General features: G+C 42.9%; 1 protein-coding gene across 4 annotated transcripts in view; it reads left to right on the top strand.

Moving 5' to 3' along the window:
* PRKAB2 (protein kinase AMP-activated non-catalytic subunit beta 2) overlaps window positions 1-15,709 on the top strand; it is a 62,799-nt gene that overhangs the window by 6,009 nt on the left and 41,081 nt on the right. Inside the window, exons 5-8 of one of the 4 annotated variants that reach the window (XM_016190638.2) lie at window positions 514-647; window positions 1,585-1,653; window positions 2,875-2,911; window positions 4,007-8,725. In XM_016190638.2, coding sequence (XP_016046124.1) covers window positions 514-647; window positions 1,585-1,653; window positions 2,875-2,911; window positions 4,007-4,026 — 260 coding nt within the window. In that variant the 3' untranslated portion in view covers window positions 4,027-8,725. Of the gene's footprint in view, window positions 1-513; window positions 648-1,584; window positions 1,654-2,874; window positions 2,912-4,006; window positions 8,726-15,709 lie in introns of those variants that run through there. The other 3 variants (XM_060201995.1, XM_007528680.3, XM_060201997.1) reach the window with 3 other exon arrangements.

The raw sequence follows: 15,709 nt of genomic DNA, 5'->3' as shown, positions 1-15,709 counted from the left end.
GGTCCTTGCACACTGTAGTATGTGCGCTTAATCAGGTGCACCACTGCCTGGCCCTTAACTAAAAATTTGTGAGTTGTGCATTTAAACAAAAATTTTGGTAGAGGAAAAGACCTGTATTTTTCCATTATTTTTTCACAACTTCATTCCTATTTATATTTACTGTACCCCCAGAAGAGTGATTTTGCTACCCACACTCAGTAGCCCATGTTGTTGCTTTACCATGAAGGTATTAGTGTAAAGAATAGTGTATTTCCAGTAATCCTCTAGTACGGTGCATGATGCCACCATGTGCTGCCAAGGGCTCAAACAGGTGTTTGAACATGGTAAACTGTGTACTCTATGGCGTGAACTACCTTCCTGATGGAAGGATACTCTCTGCATTGGGAATCTGCAGATAGTGAGGTTTAGTCTACTCTCTGGGGCATCTACCATATTTAACATTGGCTGCTACATAGTGACAGTCTTCTTTTCCGTGCAGTTTTCCTAGCTCTCCAACTTTCCCTTATCTTCCAGACCTTTCCAGCTCACCCCCAGGGCCCTATGGACAAGAAATGTATGTGTTTCGATCTGAGGAGAGATTCAAATCCCCACCTATCCTCCCACCTCACCTTCTCCAAGTTATTCTTAACAAGGACACTAATATTTCTGTGAGTATTCTGGGACTATTTCCAGGACATCTTGGGACCACGCAGCCAAAGTCTTGTAATTCTAGATGTTTAGGATCATTAGAAGGGTATGCTCAGTGTAAATCATATGCCAGCTCTACAGATTTCTTTTTCCAGGACCGGGTTCTAACTTTGTAGGTACTGATAACAAAATTCATTATTGTCTCTTAGTCCTAATATATCAAGCCCCAAGTCATGAACTGCTAGAACTAATTTCTAGGACTTTTACTCCCAACACTGGATACAGTACTTGTCGGTTAAGAACATACAAAAGCAGGGGAGAAGGGAGTTGCATATAATCAGCATGTCAAAGCAGTTTACTTGTTCCCCACTGAGATTTTCTAATTTCTTAATTAGACATATATATGTCTCTGTCTCTCTCTCCACACACACATAGATTGTCTATATATGTTGTAAGCAAGATTCTGTTTTTGTTCTGTTAAGGAAGATTAATAAATGCAGAGGCTTAGGGTTTTTTCTCCACTGGTCTCAGAATTTTTCTAATTTTCTACGTGAGACTGTATACATGCTACCACACATACATTACTTTAAAAAGTAACCCATTCTTTGTTGTATTTCACTGTTAACTATAAACCATCAATCCCCCAATAAAGAAATTAAAAAATAAATAACCATCAAAGTAAAAGACTCGGGCGAGGGGGTGAGGTGTACAGGTCCAAAAAGGATGACAGAGGACCTAGTGGGGGCTGTATTGTTATGTGGAAAACTGAGAAATGTTATACATGTACAAACTATTATATTTACTGTCATTAATCCCCCAATAAAGAAATTTTAAATAAATAAATAAATAACCCATTCTTATATAGAGTCCCTCGGCAGTCCCAAAAAGTTCTAAAGAGCAAACTATTTAGTTTAAGTCTACATTCAACCCCATTTAGTGATTTTTTTTTTCTCTTAGTGTGACCCAGCCTTGCTCCCTGAACCCAATCACGTTATGCTGAACCATCTCTATGCGTTGTCCATCAAGGTAAGAGCTTCAGGAGCTCCCCAGATGGGAGGGCAGGGGAATGTCTGTTCTATAGTAGCTGTTGTCCTGCTGGAAGCTGAAGTTGGCAGTAGTTGACAAATACAGGAGGACTTTTAGAATTCCTTTAAAAAAAAAAAAAAAACATTTATTTATTAACTAGTGAATGGAGAACCAGAAAATCAGTCTGACATATATGACACCAGGAGTCAAACTCAGGAACTTACTCACACAAGTCTAGTGTGCCACCTCCCAGGCACAAGAACTTTCTTGTTAGACTAGTGGATACTTTTGTTCTGTTTTTTAATTTTCAGTCACAGTCTCTGTATCTATAATCTGGATAACTTAATTGCTCTGTGACTTAAAGGATTTTTTTTCCTTCCTGGTTTCTTTTGGCATAGCTAAAATCTTTACCGCTTCAGCTTCTAGTACAATGAATGGTTGAATGTAATGTTAAGGCTTTCACTTTAAAGGAACTGGAGAGAGAGCTCAGTGAGTAAGGCATGTACCTTGTTATAGGTACAACCCAGATTCAAACTTAGGCACCACAATGGGAGGTGGTGGTGTTCTGGGAGAAACTCCAGTACTGTGATATCTCTTCCTCTCTTTCAATGTTAAAGTGACCTGAAACAATGAAACTCTACCTACACGAGGATCTGAGTCCATAAAAAACAGAACAAAAAAAACTTTCACCTTTTGAAAAGTAGACACAACTTCACTTTTTAATTATACACACATACACAGTAAAGAAGAAATATGATCAGATTTTCCCTGTCCCCTCCATCTCTTAAGATCTTCCTCGTTTTCTCTGCCGCTTTAAAGTTTGAGTTGATTCTTGTCATCTTTGTAGTTTGACTATTGGAATAAAGTTGTGTGTGTTTGGTTTTTTTTGCTATTTTAAAATGGAACAAAGTTTTATACTATTCTGTAGTTACTAGACTAGCCTGACCATTATCTGATTCTTCTGGAAAGATGGTGAAACTTCATGGCTTCAAAGGCTCCGTTCCCTAGGGAGTTCTGCCTAAGTGCTTCTAGTGTACGGCTTCCGGTAGTTTCCCTTTTTCTAAGGCTGCTTATATTTCTAAGATGTGCAGGCAAGTTAAGGAAGTCACTGATATGACTCACTTTAACAGATGATGTGATGCTTTAAAAATATATATTTCTGAATTTAATTTTTATAATAACCTTGTGAGGTAAGTATTATTTTTAACCCCTGTTTTATAGATAAAGAAACTAAAGCTCAGAGAAGGTCAAATTGCCAGTAAGTACCAGAGAGAGGACTGAGACCCAGCCCTCCTACCCTCATTCCATGTTCTTTTCCAGAAATCACTGTGCCAGGTCTAAGTACTGGGGGTCTTCCTATCTGCTCCTCATTTCTAGCAAGCCCTTCCTGGAATGAAATGTTTTACCTGCCTTGTTTCTTGATTAGCACACTCTATTCCAGAATGGTAACCTAAGGAACATCTATGGTGGTTAATATAGCATGGGGGTGGAAGGAAGGTTTCTTCGGGACCTATCTGACTGGACTTTGCCTCTGTCTCTTTCTTGGCTACCAACAGTTTGATGTTCATAGGACTGTTGTCTCTTTCTATGACATTACCATGATCTACAGCACAACAAAAAACAAAAAATCTGTACCTTTTACTCTTCATGCTGTTCCTAACTCAGATCAGCATCTTGATTATTGTGATTCAGTTTGACCTTGCTTGATCCATTTCTGGTTTTCTCAGATTGTTTTAGGCTATTTGAAATTGAGCCATTGAATTGAGTGATTTTTCCAAGGAGGAGTTGGGCTTCTGTAGTTCAAGGAAACAGGGCGATTCCTGAGTCCCCACTTGCTAAGGGGAATTCTCAGTACATCTTTAGTGTTAAATAGAAATTGGGTCTTCTTTGGGACTTGGGAACCATTTTACAGGAGAACTGTTTCCCTTTCTCCTGCCTGCATTTAAGATATCCTTTTAGAAATGGAAGATGAATACCTACTTATCCACTTAACTTTGTCTGACATTTGAATTCCAAGTGGGGAAGGGAGTGAGGCCAAAGGTTAATAAATTCTTCAGTACATATTGTGTTAGGTACTATGCTAGATGAATCATCAGAGCTACTCTGACATTAGGTGTTATCTTTTGGGATGATGGGGTGGGATGGGTGGGCAGGCCAGGCATTAAGTAGATTATTCAAACTCACAAATAGAATAACAGGAGGAGTCAGAATTGAATCTTAAGTTGACACTTAAACCAACCTCTTTCTGTTCTATCAAATGATCTCTGTTAGAAGTGAGCAGCTTACAGTAAGGGAGAGCTACCTATTTCACCTGAGCTGATAAATTAGCTGCATATGTTCCTTTCCCTTGCAGGACAGTGTGATGGTGCTTAGTGCAACCCATCGTTACAAAAAGAAGTATGTGACTACTCTGCTTTACAAGCCCATCTGAAGGGACCCTGTCTGCCTCCCAGGATTCAGGAGAAGCATCTCCCTTGCCTGTCTGGATTAGACCAGTCTTAACTGCGAATGGAAGGCTGATTTGCTTTGAGGTTGATCTGTGTGTTTCAGAACCTCTGAGTAGGATGCGCTCTGCTTTTGCATTAAGTGCAAATGAGAGCTTTGGGTTCATGGAATTTTATTTTGAGAAAAAAATTATATATACACACACACATACAAATATGAGAGGCAGGTTAATGGGAGCTTCCTAGGTAGGTATATTCTGTCTGCCTATGGAGTCATCAAGACCTCTCTGGGAGAGCTGCAGGAAGAACCATTACAGGAAACTTTTTGCCCTAAAATGAATGAAAAGCGAACTCTCAGGATCCTTGTTTGATGGAGGTTCTGTGATCACTACCTTGGTTCTCCAAGTGATGGATTTATGCAAGATCGTTGTCCTACTGATAGTTCCTCTTTGCAGGGGCCGCTTCCTTGCATGGGTTCTCTATAGTCCTAAAGTATGTGGCACATTGCGTATTCATGACGCCAGCTGCCTGTGAGAACCATTTTCTTCTTACTTCACATTCTTGCTTTGACGGGCTTCAGATATCACACCTGACCCCTCTCTAACACATAGCAAGTGACTTCTTCCAGAGGCCGTGTGAGTTCTGAGCCACCTCAGAGATGAGAGCTGCCAGCAAGTCTCCTTTTTAGCCCAGCCAAGGCCCAGGTCACTGTTAACTTCCACTAAAGAGAACCTGGCTTAGCATTTTAAGATAGGCAAAACCCAAAGATGACTCCCTTGTTTTGCTTGCTGCCACACTGGCACATTCCCATCCCCATCGGGCTTTCCACTGCACTTGGCCCTACTTTCCATCTTTTTGCTGTTAGATAAAATGGCTTTCATAGTGGGAGCAAAACCAGGGACAGCTGCTATAGCTTTCATTCTTGGAAGATATCCTCAATATTTATTTATTTATGGCATTTGAAAAATAGTTTCACATGAAATAAGAGTGAGAGAGAAGACAAACCAGAGCACCACTCCAGGACAGGCAGCACTGAGGACTGAGCCAGGGATCTTAAGCAAGTAAGTCTGATGCTCTACCAGGTGAACTACTTACTTCCGCATTCACTCTTGGAAGATTTTTATATGCTTATATTTTTCTTTAAAATGGGATGCCTTCTCATTGGTCTAAAGCGACAGCACAGGAGAAAGTCCAGGCTCTTGATAACTGGTTCCCAAGATTGACACGGTGCCCATTATTATACTAACACTGTTCTCAATACAAATTCATTTAAGCTTCTTTGATACACCTAGATAGCTCCTTCTACTTAAAGATTTACTGGGCTAAGAAGCAAGAAATTCACCCAGATGTCCCAACCTTGAAAAGTATTGTTTCCTTGTACTGCTAACAGGATCTTCCTGTTCTTCTGTCTCTGCGTTTAAAGTGTGTTTGGTGATGAAGCACTTCCCTTTACTCTTGGGGTTCAGAGAGAAAGCATTTTTTTCACAGATAAATGCAAATCAGACATTGAACCCAGGAAGAGGCTAAACTCATGAGAACTCCTTGGCTACTGAGATAAGCCCAGCCTATGGAAAGAGTACCCACATGTCACTTCAGCTACCTCCTGTCCACCCTCCAACCCCCCTCCAAGTGAACAACACTCTTCTTGGTGTGTGCAGGCCTCTTAGATCCCAAGTTTGAGGCCAGGGATCTGTGGGTTGCTATTGGCTGGGAATGCAAATTGCTAAATGCTTTGGCAGTTAATCACTGAAAATAAATACTGCATTAGCCACTCAAGTCCATCATCAGCAGAAGGCTTCTGTAGGAAACTTTTATGGTCCCAACCACTTTCTGCCATTTAGAAAATCCAGGCCAAATTCTACTATAAGCAACTCTCAGGATCTATATTGTCTTTAGTAACACCGATTAAATGGTAGGTCATTTAGGAGGATTTAAAATCTCAGTTGTTACATGGAAGATAGTGTTGTATGCCTATTTCTTGTCAACAGTATTAAAATGTAAATATATATATACATATATATATATTTAATTTTGACCAGGGCACCACTCAGATGTGGTTGTGAGTGATGCCAGGGATCAAACCTGGGAATCTTGCATACAAGTCCTGTGCACTAGCACTGTACTATCTCCCAGGTCCCATATATTAAGATTTTCTCCACATGGGTTATCAGTTCTAGGGCAGAAGAAGAGATCCTTTTCTGTGTTTCTCCAACCAGAGAGTTCTCTGAACTCAGTCTGACTCCAGTGACAGGAGGTTTTGGTGCTGGTGACCATGAGATCTTTCTAATTTGTAAAAGAATGTCAGTTTCCCAAATTCCAGGGTAAGCTTAGCCAGCTGTGAAATGGAAAGCTGTGGTCTAGTAGGGAAGGGGGTGGGCAAGAGGTACTGGGTGACAGTTCAGTCAGTACTGTCCATCTCTATACTACTCATAATGACAGACTCTCAGGCTGACCCCCCCACACACACATCAGAAACTGTTCTAGAAGGCAGAGGAGGGAGGGAGAAAAGGAGACAAAAGTATAACTGATTCATTTTTATACTGGTTAAAGAGGCAGTTTCTTTTCTGCTGGAAGAGTGTGACAGATTTTGAAAAAAAAAATACCTGTTTTAGATTTTTGTTTGTATTACCTGTGGGAAGTTTCATACAGTCAGAATTGGGAAAGTTAAAAAAGTTGCTCTGGGGAGTTACCTCAGAGAACTGCATCATTATTTAAAGGTTGTTAGAGAAAATTTTAAAAGACTGAGTTGAAGAATGGTACTAGGAAATAAAAGGCTTGAGTCTACCGAAACTGAAAGCATATTCTTTTTAATCATCAAATCAAACATGAATACTGGTATTTTTTCAATCTCACTGTATAGAAGTTAGTGTATAAGACATCTCCTTTCTGTCTTGTCCCTGTTCTCTCGTTTTGTTTTCCTGCTTTAACTTCATTTGCCAGACATACTTCACCAGGATTTCTTTTCAAACATTACTTAAGTCAAATGTTAATCATTTTGCTGGTTTGGAGAATTTCCAAGTCATGGTTACTTGTTTGCTTTGCATCTATGATTGAATGAGATTAAGCTATTATATTTGATACCCCTTAAGGTAGTATGTCTGGCTTCAGTAGTATAGCTTGTATGGCAGATAACTCTTGTAAAAAGAGAATCCAAGAGAAGTTTCTGAAAAGATCCTGCATACCCAGGCCCACTCATTCACCTCCAGTTATTTGTAGTCTCTTGTGGGCCTAATGGATGTGAGGTGAAGTCGTTGAGAAGTGTCAGTTTTCCACATCTGCTGCCAAATCAATTTAAGTTTGGAAAATAGAGTTACTTCTAATGGGGTTTATATTAATTGGGTATTAATGAAGGGGCTGTACAAATGATAGGACTCCCAGCTTTTGGGGAAATAGGGCTTTTAAAATTTTGACCTCAACTAAACATGATATGCAATAGTCTATGTTTGTGTGTATTTGAAATAATTCTATCCCTAGAGTTTTCTAAATCCTTATGTTTCTAGTGATTTGAGGCATAGAATTAAGAGTATAATACAGTTGGTGCCCACATTATTCTGACCCTTAAGGTCAAGTTACAGATGTCTTCTAGGGGCTGCTGACTTTAATTCCTATGAGATCAAGGGTTAGCATCTTTCAGAACTCTGGGTCTAGGATCAGAGGACTAGCTCACCAGATAGGGTGCCTGCATTGCCATGCACACAACCCAGGGTCAAGCCCTGGCACCACCTGGTAGGGGTTAAGGCAACAGAGGAAGCTGTAATATTTCCCCCTCCCCCCATCTAGATAAAGAAAAAAATTCCGCCAAAGCTGTGGGTCTAGATATTTTTCTATCCTTAAGTACCAATCACAATTTGCAGTTGGAAGGCTATGATTTCTGCAATGAACCCAAACTATTGGAGTAAAATGGTCAGATCTGTTTAAATATAAGGAAAAAGGAAGAGTCAGCTACTTAACAGAATCCAATTCTTAACAGTGGGATCCGCCTAGGATTCTGATTTAAACTATCTTGATTTGCTTTTCTGGATTGTGCTTTGATTTAAATACATTGTATTAAGACTATTACTTCCAACACTAGTTGGAGTTGGATTAAATGTGTGCAGTGCATTTGTAGTTAAATTGGTGTGCAGTGCTGAGCACTGGATTTTGTATTCAGGTTAAAAGGTCAAGGGATACTACTACCATAAGTGATAGAGTATGTACTCATCATTTTACTACTTCTCTGTTCCCATCCACAGGACACTTTGCTGAACTAGTTTGTGGCTTTAGGCTAGCCAGAGCTCCATTGTAGCTTGGTCCTGGTGTCCACACTGGGGCTTTTGTGTGAGACTTGTTTGAACTTTGGCAAACTGGAGGATGTTGCTTGTTGCTGCACAGAAGCAGTGTAATTGAGTGCAGATCTGCCATACAGGGGAAATAAGACTATCTGGAGTGGATTAAATGGTGCTTTTTGTAACCTTTAGTGTTGAAATTACAAAGCTGCTTTTCAATATTTCACAAAGGAATGGCATATAAAAGCTTTTCTTTAAATGTGCTTTGTCACTGAACTCTGATATGTTTGAAAATTGTTATGTAACACAGAAATGTGAGTTTTCTTCATACGACTGTTAAATAAAAGTATTATACAGCAATAATATTACTTGCTTTATTCATCAGTGACTGATTAATACCAATGATTGGGAAGGTTGTGGAGGTTAGAGATCGTTAAACTGAAACCAACTCTTCCTTGTTACAGCCGTTAAAATGAAACCAACCGTTACTTGTTTGAGACTGTTACACTGAAACCAATGGTTCCTTGTTATAGACTGTTAAACTGAAACCAATTGCTCCTTGTTCCATGTACTGTGAAAAGCGGAAATGAAGAATGTTGCGGGGGTTGTCACAGACTCTCCCCTTTTGTGGAAGGGTGTCAGCGGCCCAAGGTTAAGCTTGCTAATAAAGGCTCTTGCTATTGCGTGTGATTCTGGTCTTCCTTGTGTGAGATCAGGACTCGAACTTCTGGTCACAACATTTGGGGGCTCATCCAGGATCCCCATCTCACTAAAGGAACGCCAGCCTCACTGAGCCTTCAGGACCAGTCAAACTTCAGGTATCTGTAGCAAGAGACCCCTTGGAGTCAAAGGCAGACGTGCTGGGTGGCTCTGGGTCCAGGGACCTGGGAGACATCTCAGACCCTGCTGTAGGGGATTGGATCCCCCTCGCAAATTTTGAAGGGGAGAGTGGGTCGCGCCCACGAAGTGGTGAGAGGCCATTCTCCCATCTGTAGGGAAGCGGCAAAAGGCCGTCCTCCCATCGGTTGGTTCAAAGTGTTGGCAGCTGGGCCACTAGAGTTTTCTTTGAGTATGTTGTTGTCTCTGTATTTTCCTTGTGTGTGTTGTCTCTGTATTCATTATCACTTGTCTTTCTTAAGTCCAAAGTCATGAGTCAGGCTATTTTGACTCCTCTGACTATGGTCCTGGATCATTTCAAAGAATTCAAACAGAAAACTCATAATTTGAGTCTAGGGGTGAAGCAGGACCGAATGATCACTTATTGTCAAGATAAGTGGCCAACCTTCTCTACCAGTGCCCCCCAGAAGGAACATGGAACCTGCCTACTATCCATGCTACCAGAGACGTCATCTTAAGACACCCAGGACACCTGGACCAGATTTCTTATATCTTTACTTGGCAGGATCTGGTAAAGAACCCCCCCCCCCTTCTTGGCTAAAACCTTTTCTTCCTCCACAGGGTTCATGACCCGCCATTCTTGCTTTAAAGGATTCTCATTGTCAGCCCACTGCCCCCTCCACGCCCCCTCTCACTTCCCCCTCCTACCCTATTTTCCAAGGTGGTCCCGAAGAAGACCTCCTAGAGTACCCTCCTCCCAACCAACCTCAACCTCCCCCAGTTCCACAGGAACCCCCGGCAGCAGGCCAGGACTTAAGGAGCCCTCCTCATACGAGAGCCTGTACAGCCCAGAGAACCCCCAATTTAGTGTCCCTGCCCCTCCGAGCCCTAGGACCCCTGAACAAGAATGGCGAACAATTGATGCAGTATTGGCCTTTTTTCACTAGTAACCTTTATAATTGGAAAATGGAGAACCCTAAGTTTTCAGAAAAACCAGCAGCACTCATTGACCTGTTAGATTCTGTTTTTTTTTTACCCATCAGCCAACCTGGGACAACTGCCAGAAGCTTTTACAGATTGTTTTTACCATAGAAGAAAGAGAAAGGATCCTCTCAGAAGCCCAAAAACTTATGCCTGGGGTGGACGAGAACCCCACCTTAAACTCAGCCCTGATAGATGATGGTTTCCCTCGGATAAGACCCACCTGGGATTTTAATTCTCCTGAAGGTAAGGAGCAGCTCTGGGTGTATCGCCAGACTCTAATGGGAGGTCTCCAGGCAGCTGCCCGCCGACCCAATTTGGCCAAGATTAGTAGTGTGTAACAGGAAAAGACAGAAACCCCAGCTGCCTTCTTAGAAAGAATCATGGAGACGTATCAAATGTTCACTCCCCTAGATCCAGAAGCTCCAGAGAATAAGTCAGCAGTAATTATGGCCTTTGTAAACCAGGCTGCCCCTGATATCCAAAAAAAAAAAAAAAAAATCCAGAAAATAGATTAGCAGATAAATCTTTACAGGAACTACTGGCAGTAGCGGAGAAAGTCTTTAGCAACCAAGAGACCCCTGAAGAACACCAATTATGGAAAATGACAGCAGCTAGCGAGCGACAGACTCACAGCCTCACTAAGGTATTGTTGGCAGCTACTGCAGAACACCCTCAATGGAAAGGCCAAGAGGCCCATCCCCCCCCCTCCCCCGCTCCCCGAGGGTTTTAAAAGAGCAGAGGTCCATACAGGAAGGGAGAAAAGAACTCCTTAAATATCAGTGTGCATATTGCAAAGAGATGGATCACTGGGCCAGAGAGTGTCCAAAAAAAAAGAGACAAAAAGACACTGGAGCCAATAAGACAAAAATGCTAGAACTGGGTGAGCTCAGTGACTAGGGCCGATGGGGTTCGGGGCCCCTCCCGAACCCAGGGTAACTTTAAAAATAGAGGGGAAACCTGTTAACTTTTTAGTAGGTATGGGGGCTCAACATTAACCCAGTCCATGGGAAAACTATCCAAACAAAAGACCTGGGTACAAGGAGCAACTGGCATTAAACAGCATTCCTGGACCACTCAGAGGACTGTGGACTTGGGGAAGGGACAGGTATCTCATTCTTTATGCTTATTCCCGAATGCCCTGCCCCCTTCTTGGGAGAGACCTGCTTTCTAAGATGGGAGCAACCATTACTTTCCAACCCCACGGACCAGTAGTTATGATCACTGACTCCATGCCAGTTCCTATCCTTACCTTAAATTTGGCTGATGAATACCGACTTTACCAGAAACCCGGCCCTTCAGAGCCTTCTCCCCAGATGATAGTCTGGATGAATAAATTTCCACTTGCATGGGCCAAAACAGAAGGAATGGGTCTAGCAGAACACCAGACCCCCATCTGGATAGAACTCAAACCTGGGGTAGCACCGATCCAGGTTCGACAGTATCCTCTCCCTCTGGGAGCCCGTAAGGGCATTGCTTTCCATATCAGGAGATTACAGGAGTTGGGCATTCTGGTATCTTGCCAATCACCCTAGAACACCCCACTTTTACCGGTAAAAAAAACGGGCATGGGGGACTACAGACCCGTCCAAGACCTACGAGAATAAGAGGATTGTAGATATACATCCTACAGTACCCAACCCCTACACACTCCTTAGTTCCTTAGATCCCAACTGAGTATGGTACTCAGTCCTGGACCTAAAAGATGCCTTCTTTAGCCTCCCCTTAGCACCAAAGGCCCAGCCAGTATTTACCTTTGAGTGGCAAGACCCTGAAGCAGGATTAAGCGAACAACTGACTTGGGCCCAGCTACCACAGGGATTCAAAAACTCTCCCACCATCTTTGATGAGGCGCTGTGCCAGGACCTGAGTGAGTACTGGCAGGCACACCTCGAGACCTCCCTCTTACAGTACGTTGATGATCTCCTGGTGGTGGCCAGAACAATGGAAGAGTGCTGTAACAGTACTGAAGATCTTCAAGTGTTGGGAGATCTAGGATACCGAGCCTCCACAAAGAAGGCTCAGCTGTGCCAGGAGAGGGTGACCTACCTGGTATATGTCCTCAGCAATGGGCAAAAATGGTTGTCTGAACCAAGAAAAGAGACTATACTTAAGATACCTACTCCCACTACCTGACGGGCGGTAAGGGAATTCTTGGGGTCGGTGGGGTTTTGCTGGCTGTGGATCCCCAGTTTTGCTGAAATAGTAAAACCCATCTATGAGGCGACCCAAGAAGGGCAGCCTTTTAAATGGACTGAGGCTCACGAGAGTGCCTTCAAATAACTAAAGCATGCCCTCTTGTCGACTCTGGCCTTGGGACTGACTGCCTGATGTGACTAAACCCTTTCACCTTTTCATAGATGAAAAGCAAGGAATAGCAAAAGGGATCATAACACAAACAGTAGGGCCCTGGACACGGCCAGTAGCTTATTTCTCAAAAAAGCTAGACTCAGTGGCAGCCGGATGGCCACCGTGCCTCCGCATCATAGCTGCTACAGCTGTGTTGACAAAGGATGCTCAGAAGTTGACTCTTGGTCAGAAATTGACCATGACTACTCCTCATGCTGTAGATGGAATCCTCCAACAACCTTTTGACAGGTGGATCAGCAATGCCTGGTTAATTCTTTATCAAACTTGTTGCTAAACCCACCCATCATTCAGTTCTCATCAAGCACATCCCTGAACCCAGCTACCTTGCTCCCTGACGCTCCCTTACATGACTGCTCTAAGACTCTGAGCTACACACCCAGCCTCCAGGAAGACCTGAAGGACCAGCCTTTAAAAGGAACAGAAGTGAACTGGTATACTGATGGGAGCAGCTTCATCAGAGATGGGGTAAGGTATGCTGGGGCCGTGGTAGCTATTGAACATGAGACTATGTGGGCAGCCATCCTGCCTGCAGGGACTTCAGCCCAAAAAAACTGAATTAATTGCCCTCAAAAAAGCCCTCAACCTAGGAAAAGTGAAAAGACTTAACATCTACACTGATAACTGCTATGCCTTTGCCACAGCCCACATCCACAGGGCTATATATTGAGACTATATATTGAGAAAGGGGACTGCTCACAGCTGAAGGTAAAGCTATCAAAAACCAACAAGAAATATTAGACCTGTTAGAGGCTATCTGGATGCCAGATGAGATGTTCATAATACATTTCCCTGGACACCAAAAAGGAGAAAGTCCTGTGGCACAGGGCAACCACCTAGCAGATAACACAGCCAGACAAGTTGCATTAGAAAGAACTGATGAATTAGCTCTTTGTCTGCTGAACCCTGGAGAGCCCACCCTGCCTGATAAGCTGGAATATACACCAGATGATGAGCTCCAGATAAAAAATTTACCTCTCGCTGACAAGCGTGGTAACTGGTGGGTAACAGCTAATGGTAAACTCATCTTACCCCAAGCCATGGCCAAACACCTGCTACAGCATAGACACAGAACCACCCACCTGGGGCAAAGAAAAATGGCTGAACTTTTGCAAGATGCCTGCCTGAAAATCCACAACAAGAGTCAACTGATTAAGGAAGTAGTTGCAGAATGCAGCAAATGCTAGCAACCAGCCTAGAACTTCTGGGGTGTGTGGAAAAAAAAAAAATCAGACCAGGCACCTACTGGGAGATAGACTTCACTGAGGTAAAACTGGGAAAATATGGGTATAAATATTTGTTAGTGTTTGTAGATACCTTTTCAGGATGAACTGAAGCATTCCCAACTAAGAGAGAGACGGCCCAGACAGTGGCGAAGAAACTACTCCAAGAGATTTTTCCCAGGTTTGGTATGCCCATTCAATTGGACTCAGATAATGGTCCAGCCTTCGCTTCTCAGGTAACCCAGAACTTGGTAGGTGTCCTTGGGACAAAATGGGAATTGCATTGCGCCTATAGGCCCCAAAGTTCAGGACAGGTAGAAAGGATGAATAGAACTCTAAAAGAGACCTTAACAAAATTAGCTATGGAGACTGGCATAGACTGGGTAATTCTCCTTCCCTTTGCCCTTTACAGAGTAAGGAATACCCCCTATACTGCAAAGCTAACCCTATTTGAGATCATGTTCGGTCGTCCCCAATGTGGAGGTTAGAGACCGTTAAACTGAAACCAACTATTACTTGTTAGAGACTGTTACACTGAAACCAACTGCTCCTTGTTCCATGTACTATAAAAAGCGGAGATGAAGAATATTGCAGGCTCTCCCTTTGTGGTGGCCCAAGCTTATGTTTGCTAATAAAGGCTCTTGCTGTTGCATGTGTTTCTGGTCTTCCTTGTGTGAGATCGGGACTCGAACTTCTGGGCACAACAGGTGACTTAGTGGTTGAGGACATGCCTTGAATATGTGAGGCCAAGGGCTCAATACCTGGCACTGCATTTATAAAAGCAAGAAAGATTAAAAATAAAAACAAAAAAAAACCCCACTACTATAAATGTCAGACCTGTGCTCTGATCTCTCTCTCCCTCCCTCCCTCTCATAAAAGAGAATACTAATAGACTGCAGTCCAACTTGGACCTCATAATGGCCTTCATGGTTGCTAGGCAACAGGGAAGCCAGGTTCCTTGTCAGCATGTAAACCCTTCAATAGTGGTTTGGCAAAGAGCAACCAGTGTTCTGTGCTCCAGTGGGGCTGTGATGTGTATCCAACATGGAGTCCTACAGAGAGAGGGTGAAATAGCTACATGGCATGAGGAGGGATGGTTGGATGTCTGGTACTCCTGAGAGTCCAGGAAGGCAGGGCTGAGGTCAGTTGAAGAAACTGGGTCCTGAGTCCCCATCCAGATGCTTTTACCTTAGTCTGGCTCTGTGTCACCTCATGTGGGGCTTGTAACCACCCAGGTGGCACAACTTGTACTTTTCCTGGAGGCTTTTCTTCCTTGGGTTTCAGTGCCTGCCGCTACAGACTGCACCTCAGAAGCTGCTCAACCGGGTGAAAGGATGAGCCTGGCCTGGTGGGCCTCAGAGAGCCCACAAGCTCATTCCTCCTAGGAAGTGTGTCTGCATGACTATGTGCTTGGCTATGTGGGAAGTGATTTCAGGCTTAGAAGACACAGATAAGTGGGCCAGGTGGTGGTGGGTGCACAAGTTACAGTATGTGAGGATCTGGGGTTTCCCAAGTCCCCACCTGCAAGAAGGAAGCTCCATAAGTGGTGGGGCAGTGCTGTGTAGCTGTCTCTCCTCTGTCTCTAGCTCTGTCTTTCAACCTCTATCAGAAAAAAAAAGCAGGTGGGGGGAGTCAATGGGAAACAGAGGAGTCATAGTGCAGGCACAGAGCCCAGAAATAAGCCAGGTGGCACTAAAAAAAAAAAAAAAAAAAAAAAAGAACAATATAATCTTAGGAAATAACTATAAATCCTCAACAAATCACAATGTAAAGCCTACAATATATAGAAAGATAGGATATATATGTGTGTGTATATATATGTGTATATATATATATATATATATATATCTTTTAGAATGTAATGGTACTTTAAATTATTTTTTATTGTCAGCAAGGTTTTTTCTGGGTCTCAGTGCCTTACACTGAATCCACTGCTGGC

Source organism: Erinaceus europaeus, chromosome 11, assembly GCF_950295315.1.
Source record: "Erinaceus europaeus chromosome 11, mEriEur2.1, whole genome shotgun sequence".
Taxonomy (NCBI): domain Eukaryota; kingdom Metazoa; phylum Chordata; class Mammalia; order Eulipotyphla; family Erinaceidae; genus Erinaceus; species Erinaceus europaeus.
Note: the sequence above shows the minus strand (reverse complement) of the source record. Positions and strands in the feature narration are given on the sequence as shown.